A 22,538-nucleotide genomic window follows, 5' to 3' on the forward strand; every position below is an offset into this window, starting at 1 on the left:
TTTTGTGAAACCTTTTTATTAAAACAATATTTAATAAATAATAAAATTGGTTTAAAAGGGAAATTTAACAGCAAAAGATTAATAAACTAAAACAAATCAAACCAACTTGTGGATAAAATCAACAATTGTGAACTTCTAAATAGAGCAGACTCAGTAGTGTCCAGCCTACATGTATGAGAGGCTGGAAGAATGGTCATTAGCAAAGGGGAATAAGTAATTCCCAGACACTAGTTCTTTTTCACATCAAAAACAAAATGTTTTATTTTTTATTATTATTTTTTTATATGAACCCTTAATTTATTTCTGCACCAAATGTGTAAACGGCACAGAACTGTTTAAATTTGCCTTTTTACTGAATAATTAAAAAAAATGTTGAAACCCCCTAAAATATGTATATGTATTTCAAAACGTCCCGGAGAAATTGCGAAAAATGGGGGCTTGATAATAGAAAAACATAATCTCCGCCACTGTGAGACGCTGGGATGAGACGTACCGCCAGAGGGCGCTCATAAAATAAATCTTTTAGCCTTTCAGGCTGTTGTACTTCCGGGTCATGCAGACTCGTTTGTCGCGGCGGTGGACTGTTTTTGTCGCTTTGCTACACCTACGGTGTTCGTGGATTATATTCACCGAAAACTACTTAACTGCAGTGTGATATCAATCTTTATTATCGCCACAATGACCGAGGTGAGACTTTATTTGAGTTATTTGATTTTCTTTGGTCCACGCTTTAGACTCACACAGCACTGGACCCGTCTAACTACTGGATGTTAACGTTCTGAATCTTCACACGTTGTAGTGTATCCCCCCTGATAAATCACATGGACTCGTCTTTCAAGTAAACTTTTTTTTCCTTCTAATTGTTACAGGAAGTCCAGAAACACTCAGTCCACACTTTGGTCTTCAGATCCTTGAAAAGGACTCATGACATGTTCGTGGCTGACCATGCTAAAGCCGTCGCTTTAGATGATGAAAGGTATACTGAGCTTTTACATTTATGACTTCTGTATTTAAAATGTGTATCATCACTTTAGTTAAAACTCACGGTCATGCTAATCGTGCGTTCATAATATGTTTATTAGTTTATTATGCAATAGTTCACATCAAAAGGGTTACTTTAACCTTTTAGGCATGCATTGGGAGAAAATATATTTTTTCATGTTTTGATTATAAACATCTTTGGCACTTGGAGATGGTTTGTCTATATGTTTCCACTTCACGTGGGCACACGGGTGGGTTTGCGTTGAAGCTCCTCTTTTTTTTTTTCGTTTTAAGCCACAAGTTGAAGTTGGCCGTGAAGCTAAAGGCAGACTACAGTCCTGTGTTACACATGCCAGTGCTAAAAGAAGGAAAGGACAGGATGTCACAGTATCCAGACGGTCTCCACGACAACGAAGCTTACATGCAGCCGGGTGAGTGGGAAGCATCACCGTTCAGTGTTTTTGGTTTTAAATTGTAAAAATCTGACTTTTTTTTCTTGTTTGTCTTTGGTTTCCGACAACTTCAGCAGATGATCCTGAATATCTGATCACGGGAACGCACGCTTATCCCTCTGGACCTGGTAAATACTTTCCTTTTAGCCAAGCTTAAAGGAACTTTATTCATTTTTTTAGCCAGCTTTTTATTATCTATGTCTTTAACCCAACAGGAGTCGCCCTGACAGCTGACACAAAAGTGCACAGAAACCCCAGTGAGTCAGGAATCCACTCCTTGGCTCTGGCTTTACCACCATCACAAGCAAGGTAATCCTGTTCAGTCAATCAATACAAATAGTACTGAATCAACTTTTCGGGATTCATTGATATATCTATTTTTTGTCTTCTGATGGCTGTTTTAGACAAGAGTCCAGCCGCACTGCAGCCACAGTTGCAGAGATCCGTCGTGGAGCAGAAAGAGCTCACGCTCAGTCCACCGCTCTGGTACATCACAAGCTTCTTAAGCGCTTTTTTTTCTCACCCAGTCTTGGTTGACAAAATTCTAACGCAACAATCTGTTCGTTGCAGCTGCTCTTGGAAGGAGGCGGCACCAGAAATTCCAACCTCTTGAGGAGAACGCCGGTCATGCCCAAACCGCAGTGGCATCCTCCCTGGAAACTCTTTAGAGTAACTGCAAATTATCCTTGAACTCCTTTTCAGTTGTGTCAAATCCGGTGACGGAGGGGAAGCAACATCTCACGTGATTACTAAAAAGGTTTTTGTCACCTGACAGGTCATCAGCGGCCACCTGGGCTGGGTCAGGTCCATCGCTGTGGAGCCTGGAAATCAGTGGTTTGTGACAGGATCTGCAGATAGAACAATAAAGGTTATCTCTTCTCTATTTTTTATTTTATTTATACAATACGTTGTTCTGATTGTTTTTATACTGTTTTTACACTACAAAGCTTTTTTTCTTCTCCTTTTTGCATTTGTTGAGGTGGAACAGCAAAAAAAAAAAGAACCAGGAGTGTTTTGTTACAGGGAAAGGATATCATGAGACTTGCTTTTTCCTTCAGATCTGGGACCTGGCCAGTGGGAAGCTGAAACTGTCTCTGACTGGACACATCAGTACAGTGCGTGGAGTGGCGGTGAGCAGCCGCAGTCCGTACCTTTTCTCCTGCGGAGAGGATAAGCAAGTCAAATGCTGGGATCTAGAGTACAACAAGGTACAAGCTTCTCTTCACAATATCTCTAAAAAAAAACATTTTAGGGCTGTTTGAATATAAACAAAGACAAAAAGTTCAGTCATTTCTTTCTTTTTCTTCATACGTCAGAGTTTTGGTGTTTTAGTGACATGAGTATTTTGTGTTTTAGGTAATCCGGCACTATCATGGCCACCTCAGTGCTGTGTATGATTTGGACCTTCATCCAACTATTGATGTCTTGATGACGTGCAGCAGAGATGCCACAGCGAGGGTAAGATCGGAATCCACTCATTACTCTTTATATATGTCACACATGGAAGAAAAATCCTACATGACAGACAAGAAGTGACAAAGCTCAGATCTTTAAATAAATAAATACAGATGTATTAAAAATAATCCTGCTCAAATGTCTAGAGCTGCAGAAAAAAATTGTTTTTGTTTTATCATAGGAACCATAGTTGGGGTTTTTGGAGAAAGCAAAACACTTTTGAGTTCTTTTGTGTATGAACAAATGTAAACGCCCCTGTAAACAAAAGTTCAATTTAAGGACACTGATCCAAAAAAGAAAAACATTCCTCGTTTATCCAAAATACACCATGAGGGTCTGAAATCGTGGCAAAAACAAGGAAGTCAGACTATAATTGTTAGAATTAGGAATTCTACAATTAGTCCCTGGAAAGGAAATTTCTTTTTTTTAATGCCAATATTTTTAAAGAATGATATTTGCTGTGCATTTATCGAAAATGCAACTTTTTTGTTTCATTCTGAAGCTGCAGATTCATCTGGCATCAATTTAAAGCACTTTAATTGTCTTAGTTTATTCAAATATTATAGTGAAAAATCTGCCCTGCTACTCGAAGGCTGTATGGGAGAGTAGAGAAAGAAAAAACTGGACATTTACTGACACAGATAAGAAATTATAGAATCTTTTTTAGATGAGAGCGGATCAGAAAGTGTGGTATTTAGTTCAGATAGTCATTCACTTCACAATGGAGGTTTTTCTGTGTGAATATAATCAATAACGGTTTGATTAGACTCTTTTGTAATACAGACTTACTAAACAGATTTAGTGTCAGAAAACGTTTTCATGAAATAATCACAAATTTCTAAAAAAAAAACTATCAATTTGGTAAATAGAACATAAAGGTTACTTAGAAACAAAAACAGCACATCTTTGTTTGTTTGCATGAAGCCATTCATCCAGAAACCAAAAGCAAATATTTTCTAAATAATGTCACGTGACCTCAGTTGTAGAATTTCTGGTTTCAAAACTTTTTTCTCTTTTTTTCTGTAAATTGTGCTCAGACTACTTTTACCTAAATAACGTTAGGATTGACAGATTTCCCGTGGGGAAGACTGCAAGTGAGGATGACGTTGTACAAGCTAAAATCAGTAGAGACGAAGATAAGGAGAAAGGAGCTGCATTTCCTGCATTTATCAGGTTCTTTAGTACAATAATCAATTTAAATTCTTTTTTCACAAAGCCCATGTCTACATTTTTAAAAATTATTTTTTAAAAATCAATTAAAACATTAATTCAAAAATGAATTATGTGGGCAAACAAGTAAGCACCAATCAATGTTAGGTAAATTACTTTTAAAGAGTAATTGATTACTCTGTTTAATGGATGAAATAGTTAGATAAATCAGTTCACTCATTCCTCAATTTAAGAGGTAATTCACTACTCGTGACTTTTTTCCACTCAAATACAAATTCTTAAGGGAATAAAGCTACCACAAACAACATGCCCTCAAAAGAAAAACTTAGATTTTACTCAAGGGAAATCTGTTTTTCTTTATTTTTTTTTGGACCATCTCAATAATTTCACCAGGTGAAAATAAAAAAATATACATACAACCCAGATAGTATATAGACAGGTTGCTCATTGACACTAGGGCAGTGGAAAGCTCTTCATTTAAGACATAACTTGCACTTACCTGAAAATATTTTTACCTTTGTTTTCAACAAATTGGATATAATTTGAATATCTCCAGTTGCAGAATGAGCCTCAGTATTTGTCTATGGTCATATTTCCACTCTCTTCATCTTACTCTGACCAACCTCCAACTCTGTTTGGTATCGGTTTTGTTTCATTTAACCAAAAGACAAGGGTTTGGTTGGTTTGGTTTGGTTTCACTGCAGCAAACAGTAATGAATGAAGTAAAGTGTTCAGAAATTCAAGATTTCATTTTTTCTTCTTCCATTGAGAAATTGGTCATAATTTTTTCATATGCATGGTCTTAAAAGGGTCTTAAATTTAACTTGAAAAAACCCTGCATTCAAACACAAATGACAAAAATAAGTTTCCAAGTTTCAAAGTCCTGATGTTTGTTTTTTAGCAAAAGCCTCTTTTTACCTTTCGACGTTCTCAGCGCCTTACAGGACACTCATGACTGGACTTTGTAGTGTTGGTGGTTTCTGACGACATGGCTGCTGGGTTAAGGAACTGAACTGACTGGATTTCTCTGCCTGTGTTTGAAGGTGTGGGACATCAGGACCAAAGCAAATGTGCACACCCTAACGGGTCACACCAACACTGTCGCCACGGTGAGATGTCAGGCAGCAGAACCTCAAGTCATCACCGGTAAATGCGTTGTTCCAAACAAAAGCATTCACAATTTTACGTTGTTCCAGTAAAGAGGTGGCTCATTTCCTGCTTCTTAAACTTTTGGTTTGTTTTTCTTGTGTTTTTAAGGGAGCCACGATTCCACCATCAGGCTGTGGGATCTGATCGCAGGAAAAACCAGAGCAACTCTGACCAACCACAAGAAGTCCGTCCGGACGCTGGTGATGCATCCCAGACAGTGAGTGTGCAACAAAGGCACGCCGGCCCCCGACAACATGCCCTCACGTTTCTAACTGTCCCTTCTCCCACGTGCTCGGCCACAGATACACGTTTGCCTCTGGATCGGCTGATAACATCAAACAGTGGATGTTCCCCGACGGAAACTTCATCCAGAACCTGTCCGGTCACAACGCCATCATCAACACGCTGGCTGTGAACTCTGATGGAGTGTTGGTGTCTGGAGGTGAAGAAGCCGCCGTGAGCTTATTGCTTTACAAAATAGTGACCCTCAAGGGCCAAATGACACATTTCAGGAAATAAATATTTACCTTTTTTTTGTTTTTTTGTTTTTAAATGAATCTTTTGGTCAATGTACCGGAACTTTTGCAGTTTGTTGTCTTGCTCCCGCTAAGGTTCATGGGACTAGAGATTTTTTTAAATGTAAAAATGCACAAACATAAATCTGAGCTGCTATTACGTTACTTGTGTTTGGCCAACTTTGGACACCATGTCTCAACTTATTTGGTTTTAAGTGAACTTTTGGGCACAAAAGAACCCCCATTGAGCATTTTTTTGTCTTTTTCTTTTTAATCCTGAAGCTGACAACGGAACCATCCACATGTGGGATTGGAGGACGGGATACAACTTCCAGAGGATCCACGCGGCCGTGCAGCCCGGATCTCTGGACAGCGAGTCGGGAATCTTCGCCTGTGTGTTCGACCACTCGGAGAGCCGGCTGATCACCGCAGAGGCCGACAAGACCATCAAAGTGTACAAAGAGGACGAGACGGCTGTGAGTACAAGCGGGCCCAAAAAGTACGAGCTCACCTCCATGATGCAGAAAAAATTAAGCTGCTCTTCCTTCTCTTCTTTCTTACAGACGGAAGAAAGCCATCCAGTCAACTGGAAGCCAGAAATCCTCAAGAGAAAAAGATATTAAAGACTTCAGTGTTTTTCTTTATGGAACAGGGATGATGTTTTTGTTTTTTTACGTACTTTAGCTGTAGATACGCCCAAAATTATCTTTTCTTCTTGCTTCCTCATCACACAGACTGCTTGTCAACTACTAGTAGTTTCATTAAATCGGTTGCTTTCTAAGAACTTTTTGCAGTCTTGTTCATCTGTCAAATTTTGAGCTGCCGCTGTTTGCTGCTGAAGTAACGGCTCCATGGTCTTTTATCCACGACCGGACTCCCTTCAGATTGTGATCGGCGTGTAAAACCACCATTAGGTCATAAGGAACGTCCACACATAGAAACACACTCTGCTCTTTTTCCTCGTTGGCAATGTGAAGTTTATTTTTGCTTCATTTCAATAAAGATCACATTTTCTCATAAATCTTATGTCCTTTTTAGTTCAAGAGTATTCTATGCCTCTACAGTCATGACCATAAATATGTGGACAGAGACACATTTTTTTAATTTAGTTTCTGTACATTACAAAGAGTGAATTTTAAATAAAACAACTCGGATGCCATTGAAGTGCAGACTTTCAGCTTTTATTCCATGGGTTGAACAAAAAGATTGCATAATCCTGAGGTCCTGACTGTATTATCAGATGTTCTACTGGAGGGTTTTTCACTCTGCACCAAATAAAACCAAATTAATCTTCTGGATTTTTCTACACTATTGTGCCAACAGCATTGTTTAATTAAAGTTTGAATTCAATAAAAATGAAATTACAGTAGTTTGAAGCCTAAAAGTAAACTTTTCAAACTTAAGTTTAAAAAACGGAACATACCAAAATGTTGTTAAAGAAGGGGAATCAGTAAAAGATTATGGTTTATACTTTAGAAAATAATAAACAAAATTATATATATATTAGTGATATTAGGATACAAATTTAAATTGTAAATAAATAAAATGTACCAAAACAGTATCAGTTCTTCTCAGATTTACTTCAGTAAGTAGTATAGTTTAAAAAAATTAAAAATTACAACTATTGTTTTCTTTTTCCTTTTCCTTATTCGTCATCCTGAGCTAAAATCTCACAATTAAAAGTAAACACTTTTGATGTAGAATCAAAGTTTGAAAAACTGCAACTCTCCTTTTTTACCAGTAGATAGAGCTCCTCATGCATAAAAGTCTAAAAGTTTATTAGATTCGATTTTCCATCTACTGTACCCCCTGTTTCCTGCTAGTTGTGATCTTCCACAGGTCAAGCGCACGCGGCCACCTGTCTGCCAGCGCGAGGCTGTGAAGGAAATTATCTGGCACCCTAATTCCATGTTAAGCCACCCGGGCTGCAGATGGAGAAGATCAGCGAGGGAGTCGCAGTCTGCGAGGAGGAGCGTTAAGCGCACGCGCTCAGGCGGAGGAGTCCTGTAGACCGCGGAGGATTTGCGCCACAGGCTGTTTGGAGTTTCCAACATGGATGGAGAGAAAGCGCGCGCTGTCCTGTGCACTCAAATATTTCTGGGTTCGCTTTGAAAAATGTTTTTAAAAACGTGATTGTGGATTCAATTAGATCAGGGAAGATGTAGTCTCGCCTTGTCCTCTGGAAAACCGCGTCTCAGGGAGGAATGGAGCTTCTTCGCGCGCTCCTGCTGGCTCTCTTTTGCGCACAGGCGCGCGGACAGGTATACAACCTGACCCTGTCTGTCAAAGAGGGTCTGCCCGCCAGAACTATTGTCGGAGATCTGGGAGCGGGACTGAGCAGACGCAGCACTGGATTTTTCATCTCAGAGAGCAGAGACTCGTATGTGTTCAGAGACTTGGAAATCGACGCGGACTCGGGCATCATCTCCACTGCGGTGGTCCTGGACAGAGAGAACAGAGATAAGTACGACTTTGTGGCAGCCACTCTCACGGGGGAGGTGATCAGAGTGAGAATAGAGGTGGAAGATATCAATGATCATTCCCCAGTGTTTCCATCTGGGGAGGTGGAGCTGGAGGTGTCAGAGCTGAGCCCAACAGGGAGCCGCTTCCATCTTGAAGGTGCAGAGGACCAGGATGAGGGGCTTTTTGGAACTCAGGGGTACAGGATCATAGAGGGTAACCTGACAGATTATTTCTTTCTGGATTACTGGAGCTCATCAAAGCCGCCCCTCAATCTAGACCTCATCCTCAGTAAAAAACTTGACAGAGAAACTCAGGACGTTTTCTCCTTGACCATTGAGGGCTTTGATGGTGGGATTCCAGCCAGAACGGGAAGGCTGCAGTTGAAAATACGTGTGCTGGACGAAAACGACAACCCCCCTGTGTTCAACCAGACTGAATACCACACCTCAATCCATGAAGATGCCCCCGTCGGGTCCTTTGTGTGCCAGATCCACGCCACTGACCCCGACCTGGGAGACAACGGTAGAGTGACTTATGAGATCAACAGGCGACAGAGTGACCTGAATCACGTTTTTTCAATCAATGAAACCACGGGGGTGGTTTATCTCAACCAGAAGCTTGATTTCGAGACTCAACCCTTTCATGAGTTGATCATCAGGGCACGAGACAACGGCGCTCAACCCGAGTACAGCAGCACCTTTGTGGGTGTCAAGGTGCTCAACATTAACGATAACAGTCCCACTATCACGGTGCTGTTTCTCAGTGAGACGGGAGAAGCTCTGGTATCTGAGGCAGCATCAGTTGGAGACTATGTCGCCCGGATTTCACTGTCAGACCCAGACCTTGAGGAGGAGAAGATCTCTGTCACGCTTGAAGGAGGGGATGGGAAGTTCACCCTGAAGCAAACAGATGATTTTCTTTATGCGTTGTGTGTTCACTCTGAGCTCGACAGGGAGGAGGAGGACCTGTACGAGTTGAGGGTGAAAGCAACAGATTCTGGAAGTCCTCCGCTTAGCAGTGAGATGGTACTTCTTCTGAAGGTGCTGGATGCAAACGACTGCCTCCCTGTCTTCGAGAAAGAGGTATACACGATCAGCGTTGCAGAAGATCTTCCTCTGGGGAGTTCCGTCATACAGATGACAGCTCGAGATGCAGACGAAGGGCCCAACGCAGATGTGAGATTCTCCATCCTGAAGACCAACCAGGACGGCCTGATCCGCATTGACCCGCAGTCTGGCTTGGTTACCACGGCGGCAGCCCTCGACAGGGAGTCACAGGAGGAGCTGTGGTTCCTGGTGGTGGCAGCAGATGGAGGAGAGCCGACTCTTTCATCTACAGCCACAGTGTCTGTGACGCTGGAGGACGTAAACGACAACGAGCCAGTGTTCCAGCAGCAGCTGTACAGCGTGTCCATACCAGAGCACAGCGACGTCGGAAGCTGCTTTTTACAAGTATGTCAGGACAATGATAAAAAACTAAAAAACTTGGTTGCGTTAGAGCAGAGAAGAAAAAGCCCCTTAGTATCAAAGGCTAATAATTTCTTCGCGAAATCAACGTCAATAAATGACTGTTAAAAGCATTAATCCTATAAAACCATTCATATCATATACAGACATTTCTGAGACCTCTTTCTCATAAGTTTTATAAAAACTTCCCTTAAAAAGTCACTATTTGGTATCTCCTGTTTTCTGCCCTGTAGATCATCATCATTCCACTAGGGGCAGTAGAAGGGCTTTTTCGGCTCATTTCAAAATGGCTGCTTCCCTGAAATCTCAAAAAACACTTTTTTTTTAATGGAAAACACAGATAACATACAGTAAATAACAAAGAATAATACACTGTTTATCAATTCCTCAAAGTAAAAGCCATGGGGGATACATGCACAAAAATAAAATTATGTAAAGCTATAAAGCTGAGCAAAATTACATGTTTTAATTGCTTTTTTGTTTGTACTGGGGGAAATGGATTGTAAATAAAGTCTAATTTAAATGAAAAGAATTGGGAGCTTTATTGCTAAATTCAATTTTTATGAAAATAATACTTGGTTAACAAAATCAGGAGATTTATCAAATAAAATTTAGACGAAAGTTTATTGTTAAAAATAATTAAACCAAATAAGAATTTTCTAATCGTAAAGAAAAATGTGGATGAATTTGAGTGTTTAGCAGATGTATTATTCTGTCCTAAATTATTGCAGTGTACGTGCAAGCCTCCAAAAAATGTATCAACGTTTCCTCAAATTGAAAACAGGAGTTTTTAGAAATTTCCTTTTTTAACCTTTGCATATACTGATTTGTTGGATGAAACATATGATCTTGAATGTAACCTCTTTCACTTTGTTGTTTACAAAATATTTGTTTGGCAGAAGCCAAACCTTTTCCCAACAAATTTGTCCATGAAATTGAGTCCAGAATTTTGTGGTTAGGGGTTCCATTCTGAGCTTCTGCTGCAACAGTCTTCGGACAGCTTTGTTTTGATTTCTCAAAGTAGAGAAGCAGAGTTTTCCAACAGCAGTGTCCGTCACGTGAACCTTTAGTTGGGGAGCAGATGGAGTAGAAGTTCCCGTAAAGAGATAGGTGAAGTTGAGGGATCTCAAAAAAAGTTTTGGTGTGAAACGTTTTACTTAATTTTCCAAATTCTATCACAAGAAAACTCCTCCGTTGTTATTCTTTTTTTTTTTTAAATACCCCCGGCTCCATAAAAAAAAAGGATGGTAAATGTATCATAATTTATTCTTTATAGTTACACCATGTTAAAAATGTGTGGAACTAAAATTGTTGTGACCAAATCACCCAACAGATCATAATTGATACTATTTATATATCAATAAGGAATAATACAGCATTGGCAAGTTGTTTTTCTTTTCTTTTTTTTTTTGCATGGATTTCATCAGAGACAAACATTTTGATTCTAAAAAATTTGAGTTTGCTGTCAATTCTTTGATGGAGTGGGCTTTACAGAGTTACGCTTTAATGCTGCCATCATCTGACTAACCCCGAAAATGGTCAAAAATCAGATACATTTTTCAGAATAAAGGGAAAGAAATAACTGTTTCCCCACAATTTGGTACCTATACCTCCATAATCTACCAAGGATTGCCCTGCACTTTTTCAGTATTTGCTATTTCCCTTTACTCTACTGTTATCAGTATTGCCAACTCATATTATCACAAGTTAAGCAGATTATGTATTTCCCTAATTATTATGTTTTCGGTTAAAACTGCAGTGGATTTGAGAGGTCCTGCAGCAGTCATTTAACTGAGCACAACCTCTCAGGAGAGACTGTATTTATAGATGTCGTCCAAATGTTTGGCAAATTATACACTTTAATTTAAATTTAGACTCTTTATTTAAATATGTCATTCCTTAGAAATTCCCAGATGCCGAATTCCATGCACAATACCAGGATTGCATCCAAAGTTTTTCGGTTTAATCATTTTTATTAATGTAAGTAAGACCTTTGGCCTTACTGGGATAATCTGGATCAAGTTGGACTACTACAGTCAAAAACAAATGTAGATTTTGTTTGGTACCTAGAAAACCTGGCATTTCTCATAAGCAGGAGCTGGGACCTACACATGGTTTTAGAGGGGCAGGGGCTCAAAGTCAGAAATGGAGATCAAAAACAAATTCTTTTGTCCTGTAACCCTTGTGCTATCCTAGGCACTTGAACATTGGGAGTTGGGTCATCTAGACCCACTAGACAGTGCGCTGAACCTTTTTTATTCAATGATTTGTGATCTTCACTGGTGTCCATGGATTACATGAAATCTTTCCACTTTTATCCACCTTTGTCATGGTAGAGAGAACACGTCAATGCAAGGGTGGGGTCATCTAAGATAGCACAAGGGTTAAACAACATGGAAATTGTGTAAAATTTTAAAATAAACTACTAATAGATAACTACTCGGCTACCGTATTTGAAAGTGATATAATTGCCATTTCTTTTATGTAAACAAATTATTGTCAACATGAGTTTGTTCACTTTATCATAGACTTGGAAGACATCAAAGCAATGAAACACTGGAGGTTATTTCTGCTGGCACAAAACGCTGCAGGCATAATCAACATGAATCAAATTTAATTCAGATGGTAATATTTTAAACACAGACATGCTACAACTTTTATCCCCTGAATGCTGAAATGATTAACAATATTTAATGATATCATACTGTTGCTGTGAGGATCTGGGGGTGTAGTTCAGTTTTTCAATGGTGTTTTTGATCATGTTCTGTCCTCTATCAGTCACTCCTGTTAATCATCCACAGCTGTCTTCATTTCTGTTAATTGTCTTCAGGGAGTAGAAGTGTCTGGTTATTATGTCAGGTCAATAGTGTCAGACCTGTAGTGAGGAAGCTATGAACTCACCATAAATACTGTTCATTTATTTTGAAAATTCCCCCGGAGTTTTATTTTGAACTTAGTTCCCAATTTCCCTCAGACGTCTAGCAAAACTAAAAAAAAGTCCTTGACTAATCTAGAGCGTTTTTCTTTCCAAAATATTAACCATATTTGGTGACTAGTTGGACCAGAACTTTCAGATTTAAGTTGCTTCGCTGTCGTCTCCAGTTCTCTGTGGGGCAGCAGCTTCTCTCGCTGTCCTCAGCTGTCCCTAACCCTCTCTGACATAAGCGGCAGATGTGAACCCCCCTGTTACAAGAAAATGTTTTCAACAGAATACCGGGGGTGTTTGTTGCCACGTTTTTTTTTCTTGTATCTCCAACATAAATGTACTAATGTTAATACATAAAAAAAAAAGAGGGCACCCAAGCACTTTTTAATTATGAGGCAAAAAGGACAGGTGCTCAAGCAGGACCCTGTGAGTGCAAGTGCCTGGATAGGAGTGAGGAGTTGACTCTTATAAGTACAAACTCCAATTTTGTTTGGTTTTATAGAGAATATTATACATCTAAACTGGCCACAACCTTTTCAAATTCTTTGTACAAATTCCAGTATAAATCTGATAGCTAATGTGTCTAGTCATCAGACAGGACTGATTGCTTTTTTTTTGTCTCAATTTAAAGAGACAAAGCATTAAACCACTCCTCCAAGTTTCATATTTAGACTTTTACAAGAAAAAAAAACCCTGCACAACTGCAGATGTTCCACCACTCTGAATCACATTGCATCTGTTTGCCATGTCATCAGACAAAAGTTTCCCGCAGAGTCTTTGCACAAAGGCGTCAGTGTTCCTTGTAAACACAAACTCGAGCTCTTCTCACTTCAGTTCTGAATGACAGACATGGCGCCTGGTGCCACTCTGTGGCAGTCTCAAACTCTCACATGAGAAGCCTTAATTCAAGCATAATGTTCTTTAAAAGTTAGTGACATTAAAGGCTGATGATACGGCCCTGTAGACTCACAACTTGATAGTTATTTTACATCAGGCGTGTAATTACATCAGGCGAAAATACTTAAAGTCCCACTCTTAATGATTTTTTAAACTATTTTCAAAGTGTTCCCAGTGACCTTTTAATGATGATTACACCGTTTTTAGCAAAAATAAAAAAATAAAACTGTTATTTTCCAGGACATAATTTCTGCAGAGCGAGAGTAGTTCATTAAAAGTTCACCTCTGAGTTGTGGACCTGGATCACCCCCCCTCCTTTTTTACTGAGTGCTCTTTCTTTACACTCTTTCCCACTAGCTTACAGGCCCTCACATCTCCAACCTAACATTACCGGTGCACCATAAAGAGCGTGTAATATTGAAGCTATCTAGCCGTACAGTTTTGACCCACATTCCAACTTAGACGAGAAAAACAAAGACGTAAATGGATCCATTTGTCTGCAAGTGGATACATTGAAACGGAGCAGAGCAGGGAGCTTGTGGCCTGCCAAGTGCATTTTCTATGTCACAAATAAGCTATTTTTTCAAACTGCATTTTTTTCATCTGCTACTGATTCCCAGTGATTTGAATACTAAAAAACTCAGAAATACAAATTTAAGCGTAATTTTCTCTTTATATGTTCTCCATCATAAAAAAAATGCTAAAAGAACATGGTAAAAACACCAAAATTGCCAGAGTGGGTCTTTAACATTGATGATAAATCCTTTTTGGTGTCATTTTTATGTTGCAATGTCTTAAAGGTTGATTTGGACATGATGGGTGTGTCACAGCACACATCCATTCAGACCTTTATCCTCGTCTCTGTGGCTTACTGCGGTAAAAGTTCATTGATGCCGCAGTGATATAACTCTTTATAAGTAAACTGCAAAGACTGACTCAAACACATCCTTGTCACAGGAGAATAAAGAGCAGGCGGTTTTCCCCTGTTTGTTCTTTGAGGCTTAAGTCTTCTATTGCCTGGGAGGACGTTTTTATGCCTTTATTGTGTTGACCTTTATCTGACAGAGTGAGACTGGTTTATGATTTACAGTAGCATCAAACAGGAGAAGCTGCAGTCACAGCTGCCGAATTATGGCACAACTCTTAATTACAGTTGTAGTCACACGATGTTGATTCATATTTGCTGAGGGAATCAGAAAAAGAAGGGATTGTGATTGAGTTGGGTTCAGCTGAAGGCACAAAGAACTTGGGTACAGGAGGAATGACTGCTTTTGAGAGTTAAAAGTATGTTTCATGTTTAAATACATTCATAGGTTGACTACGAATGGGGACACTTTAAGGAATGCAACAGAGTGGCGACCTGTGCAGGGTGTACCCCGCCTTCGCCCAGCAGTAGCCTGGACAGGCTCCAGCAACCTTGTGACCCCAAAAGGGATATAGCCAGTTAAGAAAATGGATGGATTAAATTAAATTGAATGGATTAGCAGAAAAAGTAAAGTAACTTGAATTTGATAGATTATTTACATTTAGGTAATAAATGTATACAGTAAATCATAAAGTGCTTAAAAAAAGATCTTTGTTTTCTATAAATTGGGGCAACATTTGTGAAGAATACGTATATATTAATGCATACCTCCTTAAAATGAGTTGCATCAATAACAAATTTGCAAGACTAAACTAACACTTCTACCAGTATTAAACTGCTAAACTGACTATTGAAGGAGGGGAACATGTGCAGGTGATAAAGAGGTGGTTGTTATTTTGGGGTTTTCTGACTTTACTGTGTCTTTGTTTTAGGTTGTTGCCACGGATGCAGACACTCCTGAGTTTAGTGTGCTGCTCTACTCTCTGTCCGATGGCTTTGACAATGCGGACAGGCACCCCCTCTTCCAAGTCCAGCCCCACACAGGAGAGCTGTGTGTTTCTCAGGACATTGACAGAGATGTAGGTCCGAGTGTTTATGACATCCTGATCAAAGCTGAAGATCCAGTGAGTGACATCTTTCTAAGATCACCAAATAATAAGGCAAAACCTGATTCTTCTCAATCCAGTTCTGATCAATTGAAAAATATATATTTTTGCTTCTTTAGGGAGGTCAGAGTGCCCAAACCTATGTGCATATTGAAATAGAAGACCTGAACGATAACGCTCCGGTGTTTAACCCAGAAGAGTACACTGTTAGTGTCAGCAACCACGCCCCACCTGGCACCGAAATCCTCAGCGTTATAGCGACTGATCAAGACACGGGCAGGTTTGGATACATCAGCTATAGTATTATACCCAAAGACATGTCCAGCTTGTTTATGCTGGACACACAAACAGGTAAGGACACCAGGACTTTTGTTTGTCTGTATCATGTCGGGTTTCTTACAGCTGGGTAGGACTGTTTTCTTTAGTTTTTACCACATAGCCCATTTGTTGGGATGTAAGACGACTGTGTGATTGGATTAAGACATTGTGTGAGCGTGTAAGTAGCTTGTTGACTTGTGTAAACCCCCATGATATGATTGTTTATGTCACCGCTCAGCATGGTTTAAGGAGAAAATCCACTGATTTAGGCTCCAAGGGACAAGGGGAAGATATAAGCATAAATATGAAAATTAAAACGAATGAATGGGTTAATATTCTGACCTTTTTTTTTAAATAAATACAAACTAGTAGAGATTTTATTGAATTTTAAAGGAAGATCTTTAATTCCTTTATCTGTCATCACATGAGGTTGGTCAAAATGTGTTTGCACATTAGCACACCTATTATTGTAGTATTGTTTTTATATTATTCCTATTTTTAAGAAAGATTTTTTTTTCACGTTTATCTTGTTTAATCATTCCAGATTTTAGATATTGACAATCCACAACTTGACTAAGAATAAACATGTTCACCTTTTTGGCATATCCCTTCAGGTCGCCACAGCTTAATCAGCTTTTACTGAGTCACACATTTGCTTTGGCAGAGATTTTTATGCTGGATGCTCTTCCTGATACAACCCTGTATTTTATCTGGGCTGTGGACTGGCACAGGGAGATCCAGACTTCGCCCCCCTTGTGGCTACATAGTTAGGCAGTAGTATAAAGGGTCTTGGCCAAGGACCCATAAGACCCTTCACGCTACTGCCTAACTCTGTGGCCACAAAGGGGCAGTAAACATAAACATACTAACATAAAGACAAATATCCTAATATAATAATATAATGAAGTTGAATAAAAGAAAACCTTTTTCTGATTGTATTATTTTACTGCATTAATTTCAAGCAGATCCAACTCAATCTGCTTTCTTCAGGGATGCTCTTCCTGAACTCCTCCCTGATCCACCTGGGTGCAGCAAGTGTGAAGCTTTTCATAACAGCCCAGGATGGGGAGGGTCTGGCTTCTGCCAGACCTGCAGAGGTCACCATCAACATCCTGCAGAGTGCTCAGATTCCTGCTGTGTTCCAGAAATCCCGCTACACTTTCACAATTCCCGAAGATGCGGCACTCGGGACATATGTGGGGAAGGTGCAGGCTGTTGTCCCGACGCGTAAGTGTGAACATTCCCAAATCCTCATAGTGAGGAGTGTTGGAGAGAAGTGAAGGGAATGGTTTGTGTTAGCATCCTGATAGATTTGGCCAATCAAAGCAGAAGCAGAATATGTATTAAATAAAAGAAAAGGAATAGTGCACATAGCCGCTGGAAAAAGAATCACATGAGTAATGTTTATAGGACAAACTTTTGGCTGTTGTATTTTTCTGATAAACTATGCGGACCGTAGCCCAACAGTGGCTAAGATGACCCTAATGACCCGTTATGGAAACCAGTGGTATAAAAAATAGATGGATGGACATTTTGTTGCATCTTTCTTGTCAGAATAGATTATTCTGCATTTTATTGTAATTTGCTTTTAAAAGCTTGCATATCCTCCTGACTACCAGAAAACAAAATGGTACAGTCAAAATTTTTAAGATCTACTACTAAAAGACCAGAATCCACCATACATGTCCTCTGTAGATAGCAAAAGGAGTTTGTTCAGTAGTATGCAGTGGTTGGGGGATATTCAGGTTTAGAATTGTCCTCTAAGGAGGACAAATTTGCATTGCTGGTAGTAATGAGGATATATTATACAGCAATCATTTTAAAGTTTTCACCTCTGTGCCTGTCAAACCCAAGCACTTTCAGGTGATGCAACACCCACGTTAAGACCAGCTCTATTCTGTTTGGTCAAACTAAACATTTTTATGCTAAAACTATGTTAAATTGGTATTCTGATGCTGTAATGGGTCATAAACTGCAGCTACTGTTACATGGATTCCCAAATTATTTTTGCTTGTCTAAAGCTAGTAAAGAATAATATTAGACTAATGCCAGTTGCTCCCCACAGCAAACTTTCACAATGCTCAAAATCAGGCTTACACTGTTTGTTGTGAATGCAGATGGTATCCACCCTGACTGTTATAGGTATACGGTAAAACATTTAGATAAAAAGCAGCCTGTAGCAAATCCAGCTTTGTGTTTTTTTTTGTTGCTTTTGTAGATGCCCAACCTCAGAACATAGCACAAACAAACAAAAGCAGTCCCAGTCTGTCCTGTTCTCTTTCTGTCTACATCTGCCCCTGCTAGTTATCACTGATGGAACCATCAGGATTCAGGTGATGACCAGTATGTGTAGCAAGGATGTCTGAAAAACAAACAGCATATCGCATCCATAGACACAGATCAAACACCCCTTTCCTTTCCCGCATCTTTCTGTCCAGGAAAAATAAACTGCTGCTTAATCTAAATTTCTATAGACAACAAAAAAGGCCAAAAATACACTTCTTTTGCATATTACTAAATGTACTCAGTTTTTCTTTTGAAGAAATTTAAAATGAGGTTGTTTTCAGTAAGGGTGGTGGTGGAGGGAGCTTTTGACCATATTTAATGTAAATATATAACAATTTAGCAAGATTTTTATCTAAAAAAAATAATCATTTTATAGTTGAGCTATTTGCAAAACTCAGATTTATTGACACACTGCTAATTGTAATCCCACTGAATTATACTTGCATTACTTTATTTTCTTAATTTATTAAAAGTCTTATCCATCCAACCATCTTCCAGACCGGCGTAATCCCCTCGGGGTCACAACTCTGCAACTGTTGGGGGAAGCCAGGGTACAGTCCAGTATCAGCCTAATGAATTTTGCCCCTTTGTCCCTCAAAAATGTTCTGATGCTCATCAGTGCTGTACCCTTTGTATTTTGTATCTCAACCATTTAAACTATTGATCAATGAGAGTCATATAGACAGCAGTGTAGTTACATTTGATGCATGTTTTAATACATTTTAAAAATGAACATTTAGTTAAAAAAATACATGTGGACTTCTCACACAATAAATGCATGACTTTTTATCTGTTTTGAACTGAGTTTATCTGCTCAGATCATCCATATTTATGTATATGAAACATCATTCCAACTTTTCAGGATCATCTCCTCATTATTGTCTGGTTACATTATGAAGTCCCTTTAACTGCTAAACTTCCTCTCCACTGTAGACAGGCATTTAAGGCTCTTTAATCCATTAAGAGATTAACACTTGAGCTTAAAGTCAAAGCAACATAGATTGGACATCCTTAAGCTCTCTGCTTGGGTTTTTTAGAAGAGAAACAAACACTTGGAGGGTACTTATGGGATTTTCCTAACTGTGCTGTAATTACTTCAAGTTCACACTGACTGCCCAATGAGCAACCATCTCCACTGAGTGTTTTAGGTCACTTGAACACAGCATATTTTTGTGCAAATAGACCTGAGAAAACAAGAAGAACAATCAACCAAGAAAAGAAATGTGGCAATCAATATTGTCTAATTCCCTAATTCAATGTATTAATATTATTTATTTTGATCCTGCTCATTCTAATGTGGCCACAGTTTGCTAAGCATAGTTTAATAGTGGCCTACATCCCGTGAGTGACCAGTTTGTCACATTGAAGACATTTTTGTGAAATCCCACTTATTCACCTGAACAACTGTGGGAAAGAAAAACTCTCTAAATGGATGTAAAGTTGGAAACATGCAGTGGGATCAGGCTCAATAAGGGCAACCATCTGCTGTGACTAACTGGGGTTAGAGAGGACAGGAAAGAAACAAACACAGAGAAGATTAAAAAAAAAGCTTGAATGCAGATGCTGTCATGGATAACAAGCACCCAAATGTCCAAACAGGTTTACGCAAAACACGACAACCCCTGAACTCTTTCCTTGCTCTGTAGTGATAAGGGTTCGGTAAGACTCCCAAAGCACCATTTGACTTTGACTCGAAAATGATTCAACATGATTTGATTAAGTATACATTTATTTTCAACAGTCTATCCAAAGCCTTCAACCTTTCAATAAACAACATTAATAAATATATACAATATATACAACATATATTAATATACACAATTATTTAATGGGGCAATTTTATGTAAAACGAAAAGTTTTGGCTATTTGGAGAGAGACCCATTCTGGTTAAAATTGTGTTTTTAAAAATATTGTAGCATTTTTCCGATGACAGAGAGCATATATTAAGAAAATCAGGCTCAAAAATTGCATTTCTGAGTATTTCTTCATTCACATTGTGTGAATCAAGAGCAAAAGGAAAAAATTCAGTTTGAAAAAGCTTGTAGTTGTGGCGTTAAAGAAACCTGCTCCTCTCCATTCTGATGCATTCACTTGTAGGCGACCAGATCCATGTACGTTTTCCTCGTCTGAGCTGGCATCTGGCTTAAAACTGTACAGCTGGATACCTCCGATGTTGTACGCCATTTTTGTTATGTTAGGTTGGGGGTTGGGTGGGTGAGGAGGTGTAAGCTAGCGTTATAGCGCATAAACAAAGAGCTCTCAGCAACAGTAAGGAGGGGTGGTGTTGCTCTAGTCTACTCCAACTGTCCCGCCCACAACTCAGTGCTCCTCTTCCTTTCATAATTTCTTCTAAAATAGCTCAAAAGTTGATCGGAGTGGGACTTTAAATGAAATAATTGTTGATATTAAGCTAAGTAAATTTTTAATTAAAAGGGTTTGGAGTACATTATTTTTTGAGGTCATTGTTGACAAAAAATAACCTGTAAACATCTTGTTGAACATATTAAAGAGAAAGTTCCAGAAGAAAATAAAGAAAATTTATAATTGCTACTTTGTTCAATGATACATCCCTGTATTATATTACGTCAAACTGTGGGGACCAAATAGTAAAACAATACGTATTGCAACTAAAAAAAGGTTATAAGTACAATAAATAAGGCTGGTTATTATGATCATACTCATCACTGTTTGTGAATCAAGGAGTGGAAAAATTAAAAAAGATTTCCTGCATAACTATTAAAAATTTAGAAACACTTATAATTTAACACTTTAATTTAACACTTCAACACTTAAATTGTTGTGAAACAAAAATAGATTTAAAAATAAGAGGCTTATTATTTACTTTTTGAAAGGGTTGTTTGTCACATCAATTACCTTAAAAATTATACAAAAATATTTTTTACTGATATTTAAAATTATATTGTTTCAGATGCTTTACTAAGATTGTGAATATAGGCTAGGATTCAAAAGTTATAGATTTAGCTGTGAATTTCCATGTTATCATGTCACGTGTTTCATATTGTTCAGGGTTTTTACTGTTGTAGATAAATGCTTTTTTAATTAACGTAACTGAAATTGAATTTAACTTTAACTCGATTTTGACTGAAAAAGGTGAAACTTTTCAATAACAACAACGTTTTAAATTTACATCATGTGACTAAATATCTTTTTTCTCTCAATTGTTATATTTGATGCATCAATAAAACCTTTTGATCCCAATAAATTTAAAATTTTAAACCCATCTTTAAGGAAATTGAGCACAATCTATATTTGCAAATATATTTTAAAGAACAGGCAAAGGTAACCACTTATTCTTGTGCTTTCATTGGTCACATGAGTTTGCTGCATATATTAAGTACAACAGCAGCCTGTCTGCTCTATAACAGCCAGAATAAAGTCCAATTAACCTTAAAAATTAAGTTATTGTGTTTTGTTTTTTTCACAGAGTCAACAAAATCTGTTTCCTACCGAATCTCGTCTGGGGATCCACACAAATGGTTCTCCATTCATCCGAAATCTGGTGCGATCAGCAGTATCAAGCCCCTGGACCATGAGAGTCAGCCGTACGTCCTGCTGGTTCTTCAGTGCTACACAGAGACCTCTGAGGTCTACAGTACAGCTCAAGTCAACATCTCTATAGCAGACATAAATGACAACGCCCCCGTCTTCCCCAAAAGCAGCGACTCCATCACAGTGTCCCAGGGGACTCTGCCGGGGACAGTGCTCTTCATCGCTCATGCTCACGATCACGACAGTGGTGCCAATGGAAGGGTGCGGTATTACCTAAAGCATACAGGTGGGCTGTTTGCCATCGAGCGCAACCTTGGAACTGTCACCCTCAACCAGAGCTTACAAGGGGGGCATCAGTCAAGCTATGGGCTGGAAATTGTAGCTGAGGATGAAGGAGATCCATCACTCAGCTCCATACTGACACTTTTGGTTGATGTGGACCAAAAAGCCGCAGAGGACAACCTGGCATTTGAGACTCTTGTTTATCAGGTAGAGATAGGTGAGGCATACCGCAAAGACTCTCGAGTCATCCAGGTGAGAGCGCACCAAACCTGGGGAGCTCGCACATCCAACACAGACCTGACTTACTCTTTAGAAACAGAGCCAGGGTTCCCTCCCGCTCCGTTTCGTGTTCACCCAAAGACTGGGTGGCTGTACCTTTCCAACAGTCTAGATTTTGAGGCTGAGTCAAGGTTTCGTTTTCAAGTGTTGGCCACGTCCACGGATGCCTCTCTGGAAAACACCACAGCAACAGCAACAGTGATCGTTCATGTGTTGGACATCAATGACAACGCACCTGTGTTTGGTAGAGAGGTTTACTACTTCACTGTGTCAGAGGGGTCCTCACCTCAGGGTCTCGTCGGAACAGTTGAGGCTGTTGATAAGGACTCTGGGAAAAACAGCCAGCTGTCCTACATCCTTCTGTCGGACGGGAAATTCTTCCGCATCAACGCTAGAACAGGTGACCCATCAGCATAGA

The 22,538-nt window shown here is 39.1% G+C and overlaps 2 protein-coding genes across 3 annotated transcripts in view; both read left to right on the forward strand.

The window, feature by feature from the left end:
- Window positions 1-529: 529 nt before the first annotated feature.
- plrg1 (pleiotropic regulator 1) lies at window positions 530-6,743 on the forward strand. Of its 2 annotated transcripts, none has more exons than XM_011477057.3 (15): window positions 530-687; window positions 870-976; window positions 1,276-1,412; window positions 1,508-1,561; window positions 1,649-1,742; window positions 1,838-1,919; window positions 2,004-2,102; window positions 2,209-2,301; window positions 2,492-2,641; window positions 2,790-2,891; window positions 5,102-5,204; window positions 5,316-5,424; window positions 5,510-5,649; window positions 6,005-6,198; window positions 6,286-6,743. In XM_011477057.3, exons 1-15 carry the CDS (start codon window positions 679-681, stop codon window positions 6,343-6,345), a joined length of 1,533 nt encoding a protein of 510 aa, XP_011475359.1. In that variant the 5' UTR covers window positions 530-678; the 3' UTR covers window positions 6,346-6,743. The 2 variants fall into 2 exon arrangements, with proteins under 2 accessions (XP_011475359.1, XP_004066007.1); XM_004065959.4 differs by having other exon boundaries at window positions 1,511-1,561.
- A 106-nt stretch (window positions 6,744-6,849) lies between these two features.
- The window catches only part of dchs2 (dachsous cadherin-related 2), a 37,793-nt gene continuing 22,104 nt past the window's right edge, over window positions 6,850-22,538 (forward strand). Inside the window, exons 1-5 of the mRNA XM_004066020.4 lie at window positions 6,850-9,636; window positions 15,272-15,463; window positions 15,565-15,796; window positions 16,754-16,990; window positions 21,495-22,520. Of these exons, the coding sequence (XP_004066068.2) occupies window positions 7,927-9,636; window positions 15,272-15,463; window positions 15,565-15,796; window positions 16,754-16,990; window positions 21,495-22,520 (3,397 nt within the window). The 5' untranslated portion in view covers window positions 6,850-7,926. The remainder of the gene's footprint in view (window positions 9,637-15,271; window positions 15,464-15,564; window positions 15,797-16,753; window positions 16,991-21,494; window positions 22,521-22,538) is intronic.

Source organism: Oryzias latipes, chromosome 1, assembly GCF_002234675.1.
Source record: "Oryzias latipes chromosome 1, ASM223467v1".
Classification (NCBI taxonomy): domain Eukaryota; kingdom Metazoa; phylum Chordata; class Actinopteri; order Beloniformes; family Adrianichthyidae; genus Oryzias; species Oryzias latipes.

What these genes read in the sequence shown, in the direction of transcription:
- plrg1 (XM_011477057.3), top strand. An exon ending in ACGCTCAGTCCACCGCTCTG is followed by an intron (nt 1,920 to 2,003) that starts GTACATCACAAG and finishes TGTTCGTTGCAG; the next exon opens with CTGCTCTTGGAAGGAGGCGG. An exon ending in GGGATCTAGAGTACAACAAG is followed by an intron (nt 2,642 to 2,789) that starts GTACAAGCTTCT and finishes TTTGTGTTTTAG; the next exon opens with GTAATCCGGCACTATCATGG.